This window comes from Gasterosteus aculeatus, chromosome 15 (genome assembly GCF_964276395.1).
Source record: "Gasterosteus aculeatus chromosome 15, fGasAcu3.hap1.1, whole genome shotgun sequence".
Taxonomy (NCBI): Eukaryota; Metazoa; Chordata; class Actinopteri; order Perciformes; family Gasterosteidae; genus Gasterosteus; species Gasterosteus aculeatus.
This window is the reverse complement of record NC_135703.1, coordinates 4155323-4178776: the sequence shown is the minus strand read 5'-3', so window position 1 is coordinate 4178776 and position 23454 is coordinate 4155323. Positions and strand designations below refer to the sequence as shown.

Genomic DNA, 23454 nt, shown 5'->3' with positions numbered 1-23454 from the left:
GTGAGGTGTGGCACGATTATTATATCCTGTAAAATATAAAGTTTGTATAGTGATGACGAACCATCTCGCAAATGATAAAAACTTGAATCCAGTTTGGTGAAATGCACTCTGACTATTATTATTGTTTAGTTTTAAAGATAGACTTTTTTTAGACGCTCAATATTTACACGCCCAATATTTACCTTTGCTTAATGTTAAATGTGCTTTGTATGTATTGGCTTTTTTGTTTTTCTAAAGGGTAGAGTGACATTTACAGAGATGGAAACAAGTACAGATAATAATACAGAGGACAGCTGGTATGTAATAACAAAAAAATACAAATGTCATTGAGTTTCACTCAAATATGGTTTATAAGTTTCCAATAATAACTTTATTAAAGTGTAAAGAACCATTTAATAATTCTTCATAGGACTAATACAGGCCAAGCTAAGAACAAATGTATGTTTGACATGTGTTTATCCTCCCTGTTTAGTTAGAAGGATGGATTACTTCATCATACATGAGTCTATTGCATCAGCTGGTTTTATATCCATTACTATCTCTTAGTATCTCTATGAGCTAACCCACTTGCCATATAGGGAACATGGCAAGCTACTACCCCCGCTGCTTTTGCCCCCTCCACATGAGACATCTGGTCGTCAAAGAAGATGTGCGGCCTGATCTTCGAGCATGGGGCCTTTCGGTGCCCTTGACCTCAAGAGAGCCTCGTCCATATCCAGATCCCAGGAGCGCAGAGTTTTTAGGGCTCTGATACCAGAGCTGCCTGCGCCGCGAGACGTCACCAAGTAGGTCCGGATGGGGCACTCCTTGCGCTGGCCTTTGTCATAAAACTTTGTCAAAACGCAGAATTCAAGCAAAAAAAATAAAGCCTTTGATTAAATAATCAGAAATGCCTATAGGCAAAACGAGGACCAGGACACGGGCAAACAAACACTCACCGACATATGAAGCTCATTTAATGAACCAAGGGACACACATGGTTTAAATACACTGGGGAGGTACAGGTCATTGGACACAGGAGGACTCCATTATGTCTTTATAATTGGGGCGACAAAGCAGCACGTTGTGCACATCAAGGGTCCGTTGGCAGGGCAAACAACAAGGTGTTTCCACAGATGCGTTCGTTATGGATAATTGAAGAAGTATGTGCTTGTTCTTTTCCTTGGCCAAGCGTTTTGTTAAAGTTAGAAACAAACCTTTAATATTGTACTGTCTATTTGTAGAAAAGTAAACATGTATAAACAAACTTTACATTAAAAGCCAGAGTCGGATTTTTACACTTATAATGTCCATTCGTGCTTTGCTGTTACGGTTGATTTTAGTGATCATAGCAGAATAAGAAGTGACTCTCTGGCGCCCTCACGTGTTCATTTCTCACAATGCGTCGTTTGGCGAGTCCGCAGGTCACGTGTCAGACAGAAGTAACGGTTCCATCCGTCTTCAAACCGCTTATCCTTCATAGAGGGTCGCGAGGGGGGGAGGGGGGGCTCAATCCCAGCCAAATCAATCCCAGCCAACATCGGGTGAGAGGAAAGCATATATTTTGCACAGAAATCATATTTTACAAATATTACTGGGTACATTCCATATTTCAAAAACATAAAAATTGACATTTATTATTACTACTCTTTTCTTTTTCGGCTCAAGGAGGGGCGCTCCGGGGGAGGGGGCCTATTGCCCTCTACTGGCCAGCAGCCGCTGTGTTCCAGTTTCACTTCATGAGAAACGCCCCCCCCCCCTCAGCATATATAACCTTGGCCGTTTCTCAATATGCGTTCTTGTGTGGACTTTTATTCTCGTGGACTCGTGAAACGTCATCAGTCACAGCCCGAGTACTTGCCCGATGCATGCCCGAGTACGGGCATGCATCGAAGCAGGCTCGTCTGTTCTTGTGAGAGACATATATCCCAGAATGCATTTCACCTCAGCAAGCTGCGATGGCAGATGAGATACTTGCGTGCGTAAACAAAGACCGCCTACTGTGGTGACGTCATCAAGTCAGCTGCTGTTCCAATTGCGGAAATGTCCGTTCTCCGTTCTCCCGTACCCGTGAGTCAGGACTCCCGAGTCTGTCTCCCGAGTCTATTCTCGCGGGAACGCGAGTCCGTTCTCGCCGTCTTAGGTATTGAGAAACGGCTCTTATCGAGCTCATCCAGGCTCGTCTGTGGGCGGGTACACTGAAACAAACCATGGGGATTTGTGAGTATCGCCGTTCCTTTCACCGTATTGACGTATTTCAATGTGTGGATTCGGTCCGTGCACTTTTTCATAGTCAGTCTTGCCGCTTTTGATCTAAAACGAGAAAACTGTGTTTTCGACGTCGGCAGCCGTTTCCTCGCTTTTCGCTTAGAACCAAAATACGAGACAGACTGACAACGTTTTACTCCGTTTAATCTCTTTTTGGGTTTCGCCCATAGCAAAAACAAACAAACACGAGGCGTCGCCCGCTGAACCGGAAGTACGTGGATTTTCACAGTAAGAGTCAACGCGATGGAACGTGCGTGCGCGAGAAATCCGTCTGCGGTGCCAGCGGGTGTCACGGGAAACATGAGGATAAACGTTGATTAATGGATATAAATAACTAATCCTGGTCGGACGGGATGTGTGTTAGCAGCAGTAGTTGACTACGCGCACACTCGTTACTCTGATATTTATTTTGCCCGCATTGCGTCAGTGACCGCAGAGCAGACAGACTACAGACAGTTCAGAGTAAACGTGCTCTCATCTCCACCAGCAGGCGGCAGAATACGTGTATTCACACCATAGATTTAATTATGTTTAACTGTGTTTAAGTTATTTCAGATGACGAGTTTGTCTCGTGTTTTGGTTATAAACCATAAACGAGAAAACTGCACTCTCATTTTACCGCTTTTGGTTTCAAACGAGAAAGGTGTTTTTGTTTATTGATTTAAATGTTTTGGAATGCTTTTTGTTTTTTCCTCTTTCCAGTGACTTATCTTGCTGCCGGAGCAGCAGTCGGAACAGGAGCCGGTAAGACCTCTCACAGCACAGCCTTCATGGAATAACAATGTTTACTTTTCTCGGATTTCCAGCTCTATTACATGTTAAACTCCTATCATGCATTATTCCTTCATAAATGGCCCTCTGCTGTGTTGTCCGTGTGCAGTAGGCGGAGTTCTTGCGGTCCCTCTGGTTCTGGGAGCCGTAGGTTTCACCTCGGCTGGGATCGCTGCAGGCTCCTGGGCTGCAGGTATGATGTCCACCGCGGCCTTGGCCAACGGGGGGGCGGTGGCTGCCGGGAGCACCGTGGCTGTTCTGCAGGCTGCAGGTAAACGCCGATACTGGATTTCCTAAATGAATGTTTTTACAACTTGTGGTTGTAACGGTTTTGTCTTAGTGGTCATTTCACGTGGTCATTGTAGGCATTTATTTAGCTTTGTAATGTGACCACACCCCTGTGTATGTCATAATGAGGCTGGTGTTGTGCTCCACATGGTGATGTAATCCCTGAGTATTCCTCCTTCAGGTGCGGCTGGTCTGGGAACAGCTGCCACAGCAGCGGCAGCCGGCACTGGTGCAGCAATCGGAGGAGCTCTGACCAGACTGGTTGCCATCATCATTTAGACAAGTTTTAAACAAGCTTTGCTAATTAGGAAAGCTTTAAAAAAAATAAAAAGATCACACCGGTTCATTTCTTCTACATCGCCTTTGTCATCTCAGAAAACTGAAATGTTCAATAAATCAGTTTATCCTGATGAAGATATGGCTTCTGTGTGTCTGCTGTAAGTACTTCATTTGAAATATTTCTGGATTTTTTTTAATGCTTGAATTAGGGATGGGGCCGATCCGATCCAGTATCGGTATCCGATACCAGAGAAATTCGGATATCGGATTTCCCGATACAACCTTTGGAGATTTCCGATATCAAAGAGCCATGTCTGCGCTTTAACGTAGTCTGCTGAAATGACTCCAAAAGTGATCCCCGCCTGCTAGCATGCTAGTCTGCTAGCTGGCTGCAAACTGTGGAATGGATTTCCTGAGCGTGTCTCATAACTGTCTCATTGAGCCGCGCCTCCGTTCAGGAATCCATTCCACTGTTTGCAGCCAGCTAGCAGACTAGCAGGATGGCACTGCGGCTAGACTGTTAAGCACGGCATCCAATACCGTGGATGAAAAAAGGAATCGTCTAACTGCAGAGAGAGCAGAAATGCTCATATTCCTCAAGAAGAACCTGCCGATTTAAGATTTGTTGAACACTACATCACTTCCTCAGAGTCAACTTTGAGACATTCAATTTTTATTTTCTTTTAAAGAATAGTTAGACTCTGGTGTTTAGTTTATTTCAGGTCATCTTAAGTGCTGTTCTGATGCACTGTTTTAAAACTTATTGTGTGTGTGTGTGAGAGAGTAAGTGTGATTGCGTGTGTGAATGAGTGAGTGAGACTGTGTCAAGTGTGTATGTGTGTAAGATGTTTACAGTTATTTTATTGCACTTTTCTTCAGATATTTGACATGTTGTTCATGATACAAGAGTCAGTTTACTTGATTTGTGCTGTTATTTTTGTAAACGAGTGAGTGAGACTGTGTCAAGTGTGTAAGATGTTCACACTTGCACTTTTCATATTTCTAAATTTTTGAGACTCAAGTATTTGACATTTATGAAATTAAATAAATATTGACATGGCAATCAATCTGAAACCCTTAGTTTCAAATTTGTTTTCAGAATTCTTTCTGTTAACAGGATTTCCTGTTTTTCAAACACAGCTCTGGTATCGGAATATTATCTGTATTGGCCGATATCCAAATTTAGGTATCTGGATCGGGATCGGAAGTGAAAAAATGTGGATCGGTGCATCCCTAGCTCGAATAGGTAAGAAAGTTAAAAGACCAAATTGTCTTTATATGACGTAAAGAGGCTGTTCAGTGTCGTCTCCCCCTGCTGTCAGGAATACTTACTTTAAGCATCATCAACTCATATAGCTCGATTTTTTTCTAGTAATTGTTATAAGATTAAGGAATTGAAACTCAAGAATAATATTTAAACAAATTGAACTAGTTGGTGTTGCAAATTAAAGGAGATTTGAACCCATTGATGCTTAGAGGTTTTGGCCCCTGCACTCACCACTACGCCACCAGTCCTGCTCACACTTGAGGAACTTGGTTTCACGAACCTTGAGAATGTGAGTGAAACCCTAAAACTCTTTAAACACAAACTCATTTCCACAAGTGGACTTGAACCCACAACCTGCAAGTGCAGGTTAGAGACAGAAGCTTTCCTAACTGCTAGCTCACCATACATCTATTTGGCTTTCATTGGTCCTATTGCACCTTGAGCTTGTCAGTTGAACCTCAAAAGTTATTACATTCCCATGACTGGGCTTGAACCCACAACCCACAACAGCAGGTCTGAGCCAGCCTGTCATTCCCTTGTACTATTTGGCCACATCATACTTTATTTCTCTGTTTCTTGTAACTAAACTTGAGATTGAGATGCTCAAACCTGTTTCAAAGCCTAATGAGCAAATATTTGGCTGCACTGTGCTCCATCTGAGAGAGGGGGTTTGAACCAAGGATCCTCCACACTTCAGCCTTACAGCGGCTCCCCTGCGCTATTCCACCACAACCTGTACCCTCTTTAATTCTGGTGTTTGTGGAGTGAGCAAGTTGAACCTCGCTACTCTTTCAGATTCTCAAGTTGGAAACCACTACCACTCCGTACTATTATAATAGTATTGCGGTTCAAATAAGGTCAATCAAATCCCGACTGTGGAGCAAACCCGTCTGAGGATTCCCCGAGGTTCCTCCTCAGCAGAGAGGAGACCCAATCCCAGAAGAAATAAACATGTTTGAGCTTCAGGGATCAGCTCACCCAGATGAGTAGCTCAGGGATGCAAACAGTCAAAAGAGAGGCAGCTGAAGCCCTCGCCCCGCGGCAAATATCAATGTACTTGATACGGACGATGCGCAGAGCGAAATAAGTGACAGTCACGCTGAATGCGTGACACTTGAGAGCCCTGTGAAGGATTATTCAACAAGGTAAACCGTACTTAAATTCATTTTTAGCAGAGTTTCAGTCTTTTTAAATCTCCGATTACACACGTTTTGGGTTTAATAAAAGTTCCTTTAAGGCAGAATTAGGCATGAGTCTTTGGCGCCCTCTTGTGTTCATCTCTAACAGTGCGTCGTTTCTCGATAGTCTGCAGGTCACGTGTCAGCTCAACGAAAACAGCTGTATTTGGCCCTTACTGTCGATATACATCAATATAAAATGATAAATATTTTAACCTCCAAGTAGAGGCAGACCCTGCATACCAGAATAACACTATTATGATCTTCATATTGTACTTACTTTTTACTTTGGTTTTGATGCCACCATTCTTTTAAATGCGAAAACAATATTTACTTTACTGTAAAATATAATGTTTGCTCTGAATGAGCCGTCAGAACTAAACTGGTTCAGCGACTCTTTTGTGTTTCTTTTGTCTTTGTTCTCATGTTCCAAATATAGTGATGACGAACCATCTCGCAAATGATAAAAACTTGAATCCAGTTTGGTGAAATGTACTCTGACAATTACTATTGTTTGGTTTTAAAGTTTTCTTTATGGAGAAACCTGACTAACCAGCACAGTTTAAGGCTCATCAGAACCTGTTTTCGTTTCATTAGAAAGGTATAAAACCCTGTAGAGCCAAAAGTGTGGGCCGCGAAGGTACTGCAGGTGGGCCGCGAGAGGTCATTTTTACAATAAATAAATAAAGTTTATAATTTTCAATTTTGAAAAGTTTGAAATGAATATAAAAATATTTAGTTATGTGAAACATCAGTTATTTACTTATTTTCCCCGTTAAGACGGTTCAGCTACTGTAGAGAAAAGGGCACCGTCTCTTTAATCTCATGAAGTGCTCGGCGAGAACGACAGCTTTGTTTCTCCGACGCGCCCTGAAAGCAGCTCCACATCTCACGCGCTTGAGCGCCGCTCAGCATCTCGCCGTCGTAGACGAGCTTTGGCGTGTTTGGCAGCGCGCCTTGAGCGCCGCGTGCAACCAGTATGGATCAACCGATTAACCAATTGATCCATATATATAAGGCGCTCCGGATTATAAGGCACTGTCGTTTTTTTAGGAAATTAAAGCCTTGTAAGTGCGCCTTGGAGTGCGGAAAATGCGGTATATTTACTTTAATACTACAAGAGGGCGCCGCGTTTGTTGAACAGCGACAGGCGGACAAGAGCAGCCGTTTCGAGCGAGAGCCTTATTGATTTATTAATCTTTCCGTTTAAATTGTTTGTGCTTCATCAACTAATGTTTCACATAACTAATGTGCCGCATCATACATATTTTTATATTAATTTCAAACTTTTAAAAATTGAAAATTCATAAACTATTTATTTATTGTAAATGACCTCTCGCGGCCCACCTGCAGTACCTTCGCGGCCCAAACTTTGGGAATCGCTGTTCTAGAGTTTACCTTGATACCTTAGGTAGTCTCTCTCTCTCTCTCTCTCTCTCTCTCTCTCTCTCTCTCTCTCTCTCTCTCTCTCTCTCTCTTTGTTAGAAGTTCCCATCCAAGCCGCCTTTTATATTCAAGATGAGGGTTGGCCAAATGCTCCGATGGAGTGAATGTCGATTATTACATCCTGTAAAATATAAAGTTTGTATAGTGATGACGAACCATCTCGCAAATGATAAAAACTTGAATCCAGTTTGGTGAAATGCACTCTGACTATTTTTATTGTTTAGTTTTAAAGATAGACTTTTTTTAGACGCTCAATATTTACACGCCCAATATTTACCTTTGCTTAATGTTAAATGTGCTTTGTATGTATTGGCTTTTTTGTTTTTCTAAAGGGTAGAGTGACATTTACAGAGATGGAAACAAGTACAGATAATAATACAGAGGACAGCTGGTATGTAATAACAAAAAAATACAAATGTCATTGAGTTTCACTCAAATATGGTTTATAAGTTTCCAATAATAACTTTATTAAAGTGTAAAGAACCATTTAATAATTCTTCATAGGACTAATACAGGCCAAGCTAAGAACAAATGTATGTTTGACATGTGTTTATCCTCCCTGTTTAGTTAGAAGGATGGATTACTTCATCATACATGAGTCTATTGCATCAGCTCCATTACTATCTCTTAGTATCTCTATGAGCTAACCCACTTGCCATATAGGGAACATGGCAAGCTACTACCCCCGCTGCTTTTGCCCCCTCCACATGAGACATCTGGTCGTCAAAGAAGATGTGCGGCCTGATCTTCGAGCATGGGGCCTTTCGGTGCCCTTGACCTCAAGACAGCCTCGTCCATATCCAGATCCCAGGAGCGCAGAGTTTTTAGGGCTCTGATACCAGAGCTGCCTGCGCCGCGAGACGTCACCAAGTAGGTCCGGATGGGGCACTCCTTGCGCTGGCCTTTGTCATAAAACTTTGTCAAAACGCAGAATTCAAGCAAAAAAAATAAAGCCTTTGATTAAATAATCAGAAATGCCTATAGGCAAAACGAGGACCAGGACACGGGCAAACAAACACTCACCGACATATGAAGCTCATTTAATGAACCAAGGGACACACGTGGTTTAAATACACTGGGGAGGTACAGGTCATTGGACACAGGAGGACTCCATTATGTCTTTATAATTGGGGCGACAAAGCACGTTGTGCACATCAACGGTCCGTTGGCAGGGCAAACACCAAGGTGTTTCCACAGATGCGTTCGTTATGGATAATTGAAGAAGTATGTGCTTGTTCTTTTCCTTGGCCAAGCGTTTTGTTAAAGTTAGAAACAAACCTTTAATATTGTACTGTCTATTTGTAGAAAAGTAAACATGTATAAACAAACTTTACATTAAAAGCCAGAGTCGGATTTTTACACTTATAATGTCCATTCGTGCTTTGCTGTTACGGTTGATTTTAGTGATCATAGCAGAATAAGAAGTGACTCTCTGGCGCCCTCACGTGTTCATTTCTCACAATGCGTCGTTTGGCCGCAGGTCACGTGTCAGACAGAAGTAACGGTTCCATCCGTCTTCAAACCGCTTATCCTTCATAGAGGGTCGCGAGGGGGGGAGGGGGGACTCAATCCCAGCCAAATCAATCCCAGCCAACATCGGGTGAGAGGAAAGCATATATTTTGCACAGAAATCATATTTTACAAATATTACTGGGTACATTCCATATTTCAAAAACATAAAAATTGACATTTATTATTACTACTCTTTTCTTTTTCGGCTCAAGGAGGGGCGCTCCGGGGGAGGGGGCCTATTGCCCTCTACTGGCCAGCAGCCGCTGTGTTCCAGTTTCACTTCATGAGAAACGCCCCGCCCCTCAGCATATATAACCTTATCGAGCTCATCCAGGCTCGTCTGTGGGCGGGTACACTGAAACAAACCATGGGGATTTGTGAGTATCGCCGTTACTTTCACCGTATTGACGTATTTCAATGTGTGGATTCGGTCCGTGCACTTTTTCATAGTCAGTTTTGCCGCTTTTGATATAAAACGAGAAAACTGTGTTTTCAACGTCGGCAGCCGTTTCCTCGCTTTTCGCTTAGAACCAAAATACGAGACAGACTGACAACGTTTTACTCCGTTTAATCTCTTTTTGGGTTTCGCCCATAGCAGAAACAAACAAAAACGAGGCGTCGCCCGCTGGACCGGAAGTACGTGGATTTTCACAGTAAGAGTCAACGCGATGGAACGTGCGTGCGCGAGAAATCCGTCTGCGGTGCCAGCGGGTGTCACGGGAAACGTGAGGAGAAACGTTGATTAATGGATATAAATAACTAATCCTGGTCGGACGGGATGTGTGTTAGCAGCAGTGGTTGACTACGCGCACACTCGTTACTCTGATATTTATTTTGCCCGCATTGTGTCAGTGACCGCAGAGCAGACAGACTACAGACAGTTCAGAGTAAACGTGCTCTCATCTCCACCAGCAGGCGGCAGAATACGTGTATTCACACCATAGATTTAATTATGTTTAACTGTGTTTAAGTTATTTCAGATGACGAGTTTGTCTCGTGTTTTGGTTATAAACCATAAACGAGAAAACTGCACTCTCATTTTACGGCTTTTGGTTTCAAACGAGAAAGGTGTTTTTGTTTATTGATTTAAATGTTTTGGAATGCTTTTTGTTTTTTCCTCTTTCCAGTGACTTATCTTGCTGCCGGAGCAGCAGTCGGAACAGGAGCCGGTAAGACCTCTCACAGCACAGCCTTCATGGAATAACAATGTTTACTTTTCTCGGATTTCCAGCTCTATTACATGTTAAATTCCTATCATGCATTATTTCTTCGTAAATGGCCCTCTGCTGTGTTGTCCGTGTGCAGTAGGCGGAGTTCTTGCGGTCCCTCTGGTTCTGGGAGCCGTAGGTTTCACCTCGGCTGGGATCGCCGCAGGCTCCTGGGCTGCAGGTATGATGTCAGCAGCCGCCGTGGCCAACGGGGGGGCGGTGGCTGCCGGGAGCACCGTGGCTGTTCTGCAGGCTGCAGGTAAACGCCGATACTGGATTTCCTAAATGAATGTTTTTACAACTTGTGGTTGTAACGGTTTTGTCTTAGTGGTCATTTCACGTGGTCATTGTAGGCATTTATTTAGCTTTGTAATGTGACCACACCCCTGTGTATGTCATAATGAGGCTGGTGTTGTGCTCCACATGGTGATGTAATCCCTGAGTATTCCTCCTTCAGGTGCGGCTGGTCTGGGAACAGCTGCCACAGCGGCGGCAGCCGGCACTGGTGCAGCAATCGGAGGAGCTCTGACCAGACTGGTTGCCATCATCATTTAGACAAGTTTTAAACAAGCTTTGCTAATTAGGAAAGCTTTAAAAAAAATAAAAAGATCACACCGGTTCATTTCTTCTACATCGCCTTTGTCATCTCAGAAAACTGAAATGTTCAATAAATCAGTTTATCCTGATGAAGATATGGCTTCTGTGTGTCTGCTGTAAGTACTTCATTTGAAATATTTCTGGATTTTTTTTAATGCTTGAATTAGGGATGGGGCCGATCCGATCCAGTATCGGTATCCGATACCAGAGCAATTCGGATATCGGATTTCCCGATACAACCTTTGGAGATTTCCGATATCAAAGAGCCATGTCTGCGCTTTAACGTCGTCTGCTGAAATGACTCCAAAAGTGATCCCCGCCTGCTAGCATGCTAGTCTGCTAGCTGTCTGCAAACTGTGGAATGGATTTCCTGAGCGTGTCTCATAACTGTCTCATTGAGCCGCGCCTCCGTTCAGGAATCCATTCCACAGTTTGCAGCCAGCTAGCAGACTAGCAGGATGGCACTGCGGCTAGACTGTTAAGCACGGCATCCAATACCGTGGATGAAAAAAGGAATCGTCTAACTGCAGAGAGAGCAGAAATGCTCATATTCCTCAAGAAGAACCTGCCGATATAAGATTTGTTGAACACTACATCACTTCCTCAGAGTCAACTTTGAGACATTCAATTTTTATTTTCTTTTAAAGAATAGTTAGACTCTGGTGTTTAGTTTATTCCAGGTCATCTTAAGTGCTGTTCTGATGCACACTGTTTTAAAACTTATTGTGTGTGTGTGTGAGAGAGTAAGTGTGATTGCGTGTGTGAATGAGTGAGTGAGACTGGGTCAAGTGTGTAAGATGTTTACAGTTATTTTATTGCACTTTTCTTCAGATATTTGACATGTTGTTCATGATACAAGAGTCAGTTTACTTGATTTGTGCTGATATTTTTGTAAACGAGTGAGACTGTGTGTCAAGTGTGTAAGCTGTTCACACTTGCACTTTTCATATTTCAAAATTTTTGAGACTCAAGTATTTGACATTTATGAAATTAAATAAATATTGACATGACAATCAATCTGAAACCCTTAGTTTCAAATTTGTTTTCAGAATTTTTTCTGTTAACAGGATTTCCTGTTTTTCAAACACAGCTCTGGTATCGGAATATTATCTGTATTGGCCGATATCCAAATTTAGGTATCGGGATCGGGATCGGATCGGAAGTGAAAAAATGTGGATCGGTGCATCCCTAGCTCGAATAGGTAAGAAAGTTAAAAGACCAAATTGTCTTGACATAAAGAGCCTGTTCAGTGTCGTCTCCCCCTGCTGTCAGGAATACTTACTTTAAGCATCATCAACTCATATTGCTCGATTTTTTTCTAGTAAATTGTTATAAGATTAAGGAATTGAAACTCAAGAATAATATTTAAACAAATTGAACTAGTTGGTGTTGCAAATTACAGGAGATTTGAACCCATTGATGCTTAGAGGTTTTGGCCCCTGCACTCACCACCAGTCCTGCTCACACTTGAGGAACTTGGTTTCTCGTACGAACCTTGAGAATGTGAGTGAAACCCTAAAACTCTTTAAACACTAAAACTCATTTCCACAAGTGGACTTGAACCCACAACCTGCAAGTGCAGGTTAGAGACAGAAGCTTTCCTAACTGTGCTAGCTCACCATACATCTATTTGGCTTTCATTGATCCTATTGCACCTTGAGCTTGTCAGTTGAACCTCAAAAGTTATTACATTCCCATGACTGGGCTTGAACCCACAACAGCAGGTCTGAGCCAGCCTGTCATTCCCTTGTACTATTTGGCCACATCTACATCTTCTACACGGCCATCATCGAGTCCATCCTCTGCTCCTCCATCACCGTCTGGTACGCTGCAGCCACAGCCAAGGACAAGGGCAGGCTGCAGCGTGTCATCCGGTCTGCAGAGAGGGTGATCGGCTGCAATCTGCCGTCCCTGCAGGACTTGTTCGCTTCCAGGTCTCTGAAGCGAGCTAAAAAGATCGCGGCCGACCCCTCCCACCCCGGACAAAAACTGTTTGTGCCCCTTCCATCTGGCAGGAGGCTGAGGTCCATCAGGACTACGACCTCCCCCCACACGAACAGTTTCTTCCCGTCGGCAGTCGGGCTCATCAACAGAGCCCGGTCCCCCACTGACTGACTATAACATTCCACCGGTCACTCCCCCTCATACTGCACATGTCACTTTAACTGCAATTCATCACTTTGTCACTTGTCACTTTGTCTCTTGTCTGTTACTTGTTTGTTAGTGCACTTTATGCTTAATATTTTTCTTTTTTTACTTTTTAATATTTACATTTTTTAACTTTATTCCCTTGTTTTATACTAACCCATAGCCTTAGCCTTATTCTTACTAACCCATTGCATTAGCATTTCATTCCACTTTATTTTATTACTTGTGCACTGTTGTCTTGTCTGTCTACTGTCGCGCACTAATCGCCAAGACAAATTCCTTGTATGTTTGACATTTTTTGGCTAATAAATGTTTCCGGATTCCTGATCACACTTGATTTCTCTGTTTATTGTAATTAAACTTGAGATTGAGATGCTGAAACCTGTTTCAAAGCCTAATGAGCAAATATTTGGCTGCACTGTGCTCCATCTGAGAGAGGGGGTTTGAACCAAGGATCCTCCACACTTCAGCCTTACAGCGGCTCCCCTGCGCTATTCCACCACAACCTGTACCCTCTTTAATTCTGGTGTTTGTGGAGTGAGCAAGTTGAACCTCGCTACTCTTTCAGATTCTCAAGTTGGAAGCCACTACCACTCCGTACTATTAGAATAGTATTGCGGTTCAAATAGAAGAGGAACAATGCGGTTTTCGTCCTGGTCGTGGAACAACGGACCAGCTCTTCACTCTTGAAGAGGCTTGGGAGTATGCTCAACCAGTCTACATGTGTTTTGTGGACTTGGAGAAGGCGTATGACCGGGTCCCCCGAGAGATACTGTGGGAGGTGCTGCGGGAGTACGGGGTGAGGGGGTCCTTGCTTGGGGCCATCCAATCCTTGTACGCCCAAAGCGAGAGCTGTGTTCGGGTGCTCGGCAGTAAGTCGAAGGCGTTTCCGGTGGGGGTTGGCCTTCGCCAGGGCTGCGCCTTGTCACCAATCTTGTTTGTGGTCTTCATGGACAAGATATCGAGGCGTAGTCGGGGGGAGGAGGGTCTACAGTTCGGGGGGGCTGCGGATCTCATCGCTGCTTTTTGCAGATGATGTGGTCCTGATGGCATCTTCCGTCTGTGACCTCCAACTCTCACTGGAGCGTTTTGCAGTCGAGTGTGAAGCGGTCGGGATGAGGATTAGCACCTCTAAATCTGAGGCCATGGTTCTCAGCAGGAAACCGATGGATTGCCTACTCCAGGTAGGGAATGTGTCCTTACCCCAAGTGAAGGAGTTCAAGTACCTCGGGGTCTTGTTCACGAGTGAGGGGAAGATGGAGTGTGAGTTTGGCCGGAGAATCGGAGCAGCGGGGGCGGTATTGCACTCGCTTTACCGCACCGTTGTGACGAAAAGAGAGCTGAGCCGGAAGGCAAAGCTCTTGATCTACCGGTCAATCTTCGTTCCTACCCTCACCTATGGTCATGAAGGATGGGTCATGACCGAAAGAACTAGGTCACGGGTACAAGCGGCCGAAATGGGTTTCCTCAGGAGAGTGGCTGGCGTCTCCCTTAGGGATAGGGTGAGAAGCTCAGCCATTCGCGAGGAGCTCGGAGTAGAGCCACTGCTCCTTTGCGTCGAAAGGAGCCAGTTGAGGTGGTTTGGGCATCTGGTGAGGATGCCCCCTGGGCGCCTCCCTAGGGAGGTGTTTCAGGCACGGCCAGCTGGGAAGAGGCCCCGGGGAAGACCCAGGACTAGGTGGAGAGATTATATCTCTGCACTGGCCTGGGAACGCCTTGGGATCCCCCAGTCAGAGCTGGTAGATGTGGCCCGGGAAAGGGAAGTTTGGGGTCCCCTGCTGGAGCTGTTGCCCCCGCGACCCGACCCCGGATAAGTGGTTGAAGATGGATGGATGGATGCGGTTCAAATAAGGTCAATCAAATCCCGACTGTGGAGCAAACCCGTCTGAGGATTCCCCGAGGTTCCTCCTCAGCAGAGAGGAGACCCAATCCCAGAAGAAATAAACATGTTTGAGCTTCAGGGATCAGCTCACCCAGATGAGTAGCTCAGGGATGCAAACAGTCAAAAGAGAGGCAGCTGAAGCCCTCGCCCCGCGGCAAATATCAATGTACTTGATACAAACGATGCGCAGAGCGAAATGAGTGACAGTCACGCTGAATGCGTGACACTTGAGAGCCCTGTGAAGGATTATTCAACAAGGTAAACCGTACTTAAATTGATTTTTAGCAGAGTTTCACTCTTTTTCAATCTCCGATTACACGCGTTTTAAGTTTAATTAAAGAGGCAGATTTAAAAGTGACCCCGGCGCCCTCTAGCGTTCGTTTCTAGCAGTGCGTCGTTTCTCAAGAGTGCAGGTCACGTGTCAGACCAGCACGTTGAGCTACGGGAAGTCCATCTGCCCCGATGCAGCATGAGGAATAGAACAATTCAGAAATCATATTGGTTTTTCACGGATTTCCTCATGTAAATATTATGTTAGAGCAAAACATCTAAAACATGTAAGAGGGTTTGTAAAATATTCCTTGATGGATGGAATATTCCATGATAAGAAGTACCTTGCACTTTGTCTGCTGTTAACATGCTGACATGCTCAACATGTCAATGTGACCGGGGCAGCTGTGCGCCTGCAATGAGACAACCCCACTTTGGGACTCACCCAGAGAATACCACATATGAATATAGGTTCTTAGCTTTTAAGAAAAAAGCAGAGAGGTGAATTTCTACTTTTAAACAGTGTCCTGTTTTATTTATAGGTAAGCTTCATAGGGCTTTTATTACAAAATGGATCTATGCTAAAAATTATGTCAATACACTGAGGTGTTTTACCAGCACAAGGTGACTATCAGGGAGGCCTAAAAGATCAATTAAAACTGAGGAAGCCCTCCACCTAGTGAGCCACCACCTATAAAAACAATTAAAAAAAACACTGACTTGACTGGGGAGAAAAACAAATAACTATCAATTCATAATAAAAATACTAAATAAAAACAAGGTAACCATAAACACAAAATATATTTGCAGTGGCTAGAGCTCAGCTACAGCACCAGAAGCTGACATCACTTCTCCGTTCCTGTTACGAGAGGCTCATGTCATACACAATATTGTCATACACAATATGTAAAATAACTCCACTGAACATCAAATTACCGCTAAGGAGCATATTTAAACAAAACAAAAATAAAAACCACTCGACTCCAAGAACAGACATACCTGGGAATTGCACATTATACTGCACAGATGGGGTGGGAGCTCTGTAACTAGTCCCCTTTAACGCTCAGTCCTGCACCTTCACTAGATGTAGTCGTTCCTGAGACAGCTGGGAAAGCCTGGGGCAAAACCTACACTTAAGGAGAACCAGGAAGTGATCTGCCCTCACCTGTTGGGGATCACTAATTAGGGTGGTGTGGCCAAACAGGTGGAGGGAGGGGGAGCTCAACCCATCATATCAATAACGTAACATGCTGATGTTTAGCATATATAATATTACCATTTTAGTTACGTGTGTACAGCTGTAGTTGGCCCTTAAATATACCTTAAATGATCCCTTTTGGAATATAATTAACTGTTGATATACATTAATATGAAATTATACATGTTTTAACTTCAAGGTAGAGGCAGACCCTTGCATCTCTGTCATCTAAAGCTGTTTTGGTAAATGAACTAATATCAGATCACCATGTTGATGTATTTTGTCTTACTGAAACGTGGTTGTTGAATGGGGAATATTTCTGTTTAAATGAAGCGACTCCTCCGAGTCATGTTAATACTCATATTCCCCGAGGCACAGGCCGTGGGGGGGGAGTGGCAGCTATTTATGACTCCTGCCTTTTAATAAACTTTAAACCTAAGGTGAATTATAACACATTTGAAAGCCTGGTTTTCAGTCTTTCGCAACCAACCTGGAAAAGTCACAGCTCTGTCGAGTCGTGTATTCCTTTGGACCTCACTAGTAACAACTTCATTCAATGATAAGATTCTGACTATCAAAGAGAAAATTGATGGTCTCCTGCCTTCAACCAGTGCCGACCTGTCCTCCGATGTAGGAACCTTGGATGCAGCAGTGGGCCCTGATGCCTGTTTGGATGCCTTCTCTTCCATCAACCTTGATCAATTGACCCCTTTATTTTCAAAGTCTAAATCTTCTACTTGTCTCTTGGATCCGATTCCGACCAAGCTGCTTAAGGAAGTTTTTCCTTTAGTTAGCACATCCTTATTAGATATTATGAATCTGTCTTTGTTGACAGGACATGTACCACAGTTCTTCAAGGTAGCTGTAATTAAACCTCTTCTTAAGAAACCTACTCTTGCTCCAGAGGTGTTGGCTAACTACAGACCTATCTCTAATCTTCCCTTCCTCCTTGAGAAATCCGTCGCAAATCAATTATGTGACTTTCTACAAAACAATGCTTTGTTCGAGGATTTCCAGTCAGGATTTCGAGTGCATCACAATACAGAAACCGCACTGGTGAAAATTACAAATGATCTTCTACTTGCATCGGACCAAGGACTCATCTCTTTTCTTGTCTTGCTGGTACTCAGTGCCGCATTTGATACCATAGACCATTGTATCCTGTTGCAGAGACTAGAACATTTAATTGGTATCAAAGGAACTGCACTCAGCTGGTTTAAATCCTACTTATCGGACCGATCCCAGTTTGTGCTTGTAAACGGTGAATCCTCAAAGACCACCAATGTTGGCCACGGAGTCCCACAAGGTTCTCTACTTGGACCGATTTTATTTACCCTCTATATGCTTCCTTTGGGCGATCTTATCAGGAAACACCGCATAAACTTCTATTGTTATGCAGACGATACTCAACTGTATCTGTCGATCAAGCCAGAAGAGACGGACCAGTTAGTTAGACTTCAAGAATGTCTTGGAGACATCAAAACTTGAAGTCTCAAGTTGAAAACTCAGAAAAAACAGAAGTTATCCTGATAGGCCCAGAGCGCCCTCGAAGCCAGCTGTCACGTGATACAGTTTTTATGGATGGAATTGCTCTGGTACCCAGCAGCACCGTCAGGAATCTGGGAGTTCTCTTCGACCAGGATATGACCTTCAACTCGCATATAAAGAAGACTTCAAGGACTGCCTATTTTCATCTACGTAACATATCGAAAATCAGGAACTTTCTGTCTTAAAGTGATGCAGAGAAATTAGTTCATGCGTTTGTCACTTCCAGACTGGACTACTGTAATACTTTGTTATCAGGCTGCTCTTGTAAATCTCTTAAGTCTCTCCAGTTGATTCAGAATGCTGCAGCACTTGTATTAACAAGAACTAAGAAAAGGGATCATATCACTCCTGTATTAACTTCTCTGCACTGGCTCCCTGTTAAATCAAGAATAGATTTTAAGGTACTTCTCCTCACCTACAAGGCACTTGCTGGTGAGGCACCGTTGTATCTTCAAGAGCTTGTAACACCTTATTGCCCTACAAGGCAACTGCGCTCTATAGATGCTGGGTTACTTGTTGTTCCTATGGTTTTAAAAAGTAGGCTGGGGGCCAGAGCCTTCAGTTATCAAGCTCCTCTTTTGTGGAACCAGGTTCCACTTTCAGTCCGGGGGGCAGATTCGGTCAGCTCTTTTAAAGTAAAACTTAAAAAGTTCCTCTTTGATTCTGCCTATAGTTAGGGCTGGCTCAGGTTAGCCCGGACCAGCCCTTAGTTAAGCTGATATAGGCTTAATGCCGGGGGAATTCTTAGGACACACCGAGCTCCTCTCTCACGCTCTCGTTCTACCATAATTCAAGTTTTATTAATGCACATGACTAATTCAGCTTCTTTTTTTTTTTTGTGCTTTCTCCCCCATCAGGTCTCCGTAGATCGTGGTTCCTTCGCGACCCTGGTCCTGACACCTACCGTGGCCATGCTGACGCCTGCTGCTGCCATCATCATCATCATCATCATCATCATCATTATTTTAGATATTAATCACATTACTACACCCTGGATTTTTTGAGAAATATGTCGGCAGATTTGTATTGGAGCCTATGGGGCTTTTGGCAGAGGTTGTGTCACTCTAACACTCCTTAAGGCAAACCTAAAGAACTCTGGGATTCCATGAACATGAAGTCTCAAGAGTGTATACTTTGGCTGCAAGGACAGAAGCTCCATATTTTTTTAACCAGATTCTGACGCTGCCTCACACTCTAAGATCTCCAGGTCTCACTCTAGCAGACGCAATACACACTCATGTAAAAGTCAGAAACGGAGCGAAGAACTAGTGAAACATAATCAGTGATTATAAAAAAAGTACAATAGATATCAACAAGCAGTTTTTCCATAAAATAGTTGAGACTTGTGTCAACATTTGAAAGTGGAAATGATGTATGTAGCTGAAAGATTGGCGAAGTTGAAGAATCTAAAAATTGAAGAAGTTTAAGAGGATTTGAAAAACAATCTCTATTGGAAAACCATGTTAAAATATTAATGATTATAGACTTATATAAATTCAAGCTTAAGAGCTAGAAAGCTGAAAAGCAATAGCCCCCCTCTCCTGAAGGAGCTGAATAATTTAATATTTAAATGGTTTTAATAGCGGAAAGTATGAAGGAGTTGAAAGGTGCGGCGGAAGAAATAGAAGTTGAATAAAGATTCGAAGAACAAAACTTGGAATGCTTAATGCATTCCAACAACTAAAGAGCGAGAGACGGTGCCCTTTTCTTTACAGTAGCTGAACCATCTTAACAGGGAAAATAAGTTATTCTAAAAGCAGCAAGCAAATATCTCGCGGAGACGAACTTTTGCGAGACAAACTTTTGCTCGCGGATGTTTGATTTTGGTTAAATTCTTAAGGTCATTTAATCATTATGTTTTGATCAGAGTTGTGATTAAAGGTTTGGGTGGGCCGCAAAAGATATTCAGATTTCAAAGTGGGCCGCGGCATTCTTGAGTTTGGGAACCGCTGCTGTAGCGCTCATCAAACTGTTACACTTTCTTTAGATGTTTCACCATTAAAACACATCCAAAGAAATACGGTTTAGAATGTGTAGACTTTTCACATGCCCAATATTTACCTTTGCTTGATGTTTAATGTGCTTTGTATGTATTGGCTTTTTTGTTTTTCTAAAGGGTAGAGTGACATTTACAGAGATGGAAACAAATGTCCAAGTACAGAAAATAATAGAGAGGACAGCTGGTATGTAATAAAAAAAAGTACAAATGTCATTGAGTTTCACTCAAATATGGTTTATAAGTTTCCAATAATAACTTTATTAAAGTGTAAAGAATCATTTAATAATTCTTCATAAGACAAATACAGGCCAAGCTAAGAACAAATGTATGTTTGACATGCGTTTATCCTCCCTGTTTAATTAGAAGGCTGGATAACTTCATCATACATGAATCTATTGCATCAGCTGGGTTTTATATCCATTACTATCTCTTAGTATCTCTATGAGCTAACCCACTTGCCATAGGGAACATGGCAAGCTACTACCCCCGCTGCTTTTGCCCCCTCCACATGAGACATCTGGTCGTCAAAAAAGATGTGCGGCCGGATCTTCTCGAGCATGGGGCCCTTCGGTGCCCCTGACCTCAAGAGAGCCTCGTCCATCTCCAGATCCCAGGAGCGCAGAGTTTTTAGGGCTCTGGTACCAGAGCTGCCTGCGCCGCGAGACGTCACCAAGTAGGTCCGGATGGGGCACTTCTTGCGCTGGCCTTTGTCATAAAACTTCTTCTGCAGCTTTCCTAAAGCCGCCAGGAAACCTTTAAATGGCCCCTTGAGGAAGAAGAAGGCGTAGAGTAAGTCCACATTTTGGTAGTTTCTACAGTTATAGGTGTCTCATTATGCAGTCAAATCCTTTGTAATTTTCAGCGGAAGAAGCTGGTCAGAAATCCCACTGCTGCTCCGGTGGAGGCCACAGCTGCACCCGATGCAACAATAAACAGGTTAAATACTAAAGAATTAACAAGTGAAAGGTCTGAATGCGGAACTGCACAGTCACTGAGCAACACGCCTGCGTAAGAATGTGTAAGACAGCACATAATGACCCTGTGATTATAATTCTGAAGAGAAGAACTAAACTGGTTATTTTGTTCCAGGATTAGTGATGATGTACCTCCTTCTCAGAAATGACAAACACTTGAATCTATTTTTAAAATGTACTCGCCTAATTGTTTAGTTTTGAAGTTTTGTTTTTGGAGAAATGGTACCTGATCGCAGCACAGCTGGGGGGCTTTGAACCAGAGACAGGAGGACTCAAAACGCAGAATTCAAGCAAAAAAATAAAGCCTTTAATTAAATAATCAGAAATGCCTATAGGCAAAACGAGGACCAGGACACGGGCAAACAAACACTCACCGACATATGAAGCTCATTTAATGAACCAAGGGACACACGTGGTTTAAATACACTGGGGAGGTACGGGTCATTGGACACAGGAGGAAACAATTGGGGACACGGCAGATAATCACCCAGAGGAGAAAATACCAGGGCAGGCAGTGAAGGTGACCCAGGGACACGAGAGGCAGGAAACTACAGAATAAAACCGTAAACCAACCCACACCGTGACGGTTACGCTTTAATTTGATGAGAAATGCTGCTCCTCCTCCTAAGCATGTAAAACCTGTTGAGCTCAACCAGACTTAACCGGACTCAACCATGGCCATTTCCTCATTACTGACTCATTTTAGTGATGTGCTTTTGTTATAAAACCACAGCAAATGTCTCTGATTGGGCCAGTTGAGATGTCTTTTCAGTGACTTATATTGGAGTCGTAGTTTGGGCTGGTAAGACCTCGTACAGCACAGCCTTTATGGAATAACAATGTTTACTTTTCTTTCTGATTTCCAGTTTTTTACATCTTAAACTTCATAATGTCTTTATAATTGGGGCGACAAAGCACGTTGTGCACATCAACGGTCCGTTGGCGGGGCAAACAACAAGGTGTTTCCACAGATTCGTTCGTTATGGAGAATTGAAGAAGTATGTGCTTGTTCTTTTCCTTGGCCAAGCGTTTTGTTAAAGTTAGAAACAAACCTTTAATATTGTACTGTCTATTTGTCGAAAAGTAAACATGTATTAACAACTTTTCACATGCCCAATATCTAGCTTTGCTTGATGTTGAATGTGCTTCGTATGTATTGGCTTTTTTGTTTTTCTGAAGGGTAGAGTGACATTTACAGAGATTGAAACAAATATACAAGTACAGATAATAATACAGAGGACAGCTGGTATGTAATAAAAAAAAAGTACAAATGTCATTGAGTTTCACTCAAATATGGTTTATAAGTTTCCAAAAATAACTTTATTAAAGTGTAAAGAATCATTTAATATTTCTTCATAAGACAAATACAGGCCAAGCTAAGAACAAATGTATGTTTAAAATGGGTTTATCCTCCCTGTTTAGTTAGAAGGCTGGATAACTTCATCATACAAGGGTCATATAATATCAGCCGGGTTTTATATCCATTACTATCTCTTAGTATCTCTATGAGCTAACCCACTTGCCATAGGGAACATGGCAAGCTACTACCCCCGCTGCTTTTGCCCCCTCCACATGAGACATCTGGTCGTCAAAGAAGATGTGCGGCCTGATCTTCGAGCATGGGGCCCTTCGGTGCCCCTGACCTCAAGACAGCCTCGTCCATCTCCAGATCCCAGGAGCGCAGAGTTTTTAGGGCTCTGGTACCAGAGCTGCCTGCGCCGCGAGACGTCACCAAGTAGGTCCGGATGGGACACTTCTTGCGCTGGCCTTTGTCATAAAACTTCTTCTGCAGCTTTCCTAAAGCCTCCAGGAAACCTTTAAATGGCCCCTGCAGGAAGAAGAAGGCGTAGAGTAAGTCCACATTTTGGTAGTTTCTACAGTTATAGGTGTCTCATTATGCAGTCAAATCCTTTGTGATTTTCAGCGGAAGAAGCTGGTCAGAAATCCCACTGCTGCTCCGGTGGAGGCCACAGCTGCACCCGATGCAACAATAAACAGGTTAAATACTAAAGAATTAACAAGTGAAATGTCTGAATGCGGAACTGCAGAGTCACTAAGCAACACGCCTGCGTAGGAATGTGTAAGACAGCACATAATGACCCTGTGATTATAATTCTGAAGAGAAGAACTAAACTGGTTATTATGTTCCAGATTTAGTGATGATGTACCTCCTCCTCAGAAATGACAAACAATCTAGTTTTGAAATGATCTCGCCTGTTTGTTTAGTTTTGAAGTTTTGTTTTTGGAGAAATGGTACCTGAACGCAGCACAGCTGGGGGGCTTTGAACCAGAGACAGGAGGACTCAAAACGCAGAATTCAAGCAAAAAAAATAATGCCTTTAATTAAATAATCAGAAATGCCTATAGGCAAAACGAGGACCAGGACACGGGCAAACAAACACTCACCGACATATGAAGCTCATTTAATGAACCAAGGGACACACGTGGTTTAAATACACTGGGGAGGTACAGGTCATTGGACACAGGAGGAAACAATTGGGGACACGGCAGATAATCAGAGGGTCGCGGGGGGGGGAGGGGGGGCTGAAGTCAATCCCAGCTAACGTCGGGTGAGAGGAAAGCATATATTTTGCACAGAAATCATATTTTACAAATATTACTGGGTACATTCCATAATTCAA

General features: G+C 43.2%; 2 protein-coding genes across 6 annotated transcripts in view; both read left to right on the top strand.

Moving 5' to 3' along the window:
- Nucleotides 1-23454, top strand: part of LOC120832601 (interferon alpha-inducible protein 27, mitochondrial) — a 99541-nt gene that overhangs the window by 13626 nt on the left and 62461 nt on the right. Inside the window, exons 1-5 of one of the 4 annotated variants that reach the window (XM_078089477.1) lie at nucleotides 8967-9076; nucleotides 9201-9365; nucleotides 10116-10157; nucleotides 10294-10455; nucleotides 10654-10886. The exons of 1 other annotated variant lie outside the window; for it this stretch is intronic. In XM_078089477.1, coding sequence (XP_077945603.1) covers nucleotides 9272-9365; nucleotides 10116-10157; nucleotides 10294-10455; nucleotides 10654-10751 — 396 coding nt within the window. In that variant the 5' untranslated portion in view covers nucleotides 8967-9076; nucleotides 9201-9271 and the 3' untranslated portion in view covers nucleotides 10752-10886. Of the gene's footprint in view, nucleotides 1-8966; nucleotides 9077-9200; nucleotides 9366-10115; nucleotides 10158-10293; nucleotides 10456-10653; nucleotides 10887-23454 lie in introns of those variants that run through there. 2 more of the 4 variants (XM_078089478.1, XM_078089476.1) reach the window with 2 other exon arrangements.
- Nucleotides 1775-3720, top strand: LOC120832602 (interferon alpha-inducible protein 27, mitochondrial). 2 transcript variants are annotated; one of them, XM_078089487.1, is made up of 4 exons: nucleotides 1775-2199; nucleotides 2950-2991; nucleotides 3128-3289; nucleotides 3488-3720. In XM_078089487.1, the coding sequence occupies exons 1-4, from the start codon at nucleotides 2190-2192 to the stop codon at nucleotides 3583-3585; spliced, it is 312 nt and encodes a 103-aa protein (XP_077945613.1). In that variant the 5' UTR covers nucleotides 1775-2189; the 3' UTR covers nucleotides 3586-3720. The 2 variants fall into 2 exon arrangements, with proteins under 2 accessions (XP_077945613.1, XP_077945614.1); XM_078089488.1 differs by having other exon boundaries at nucleotides 2187-2475.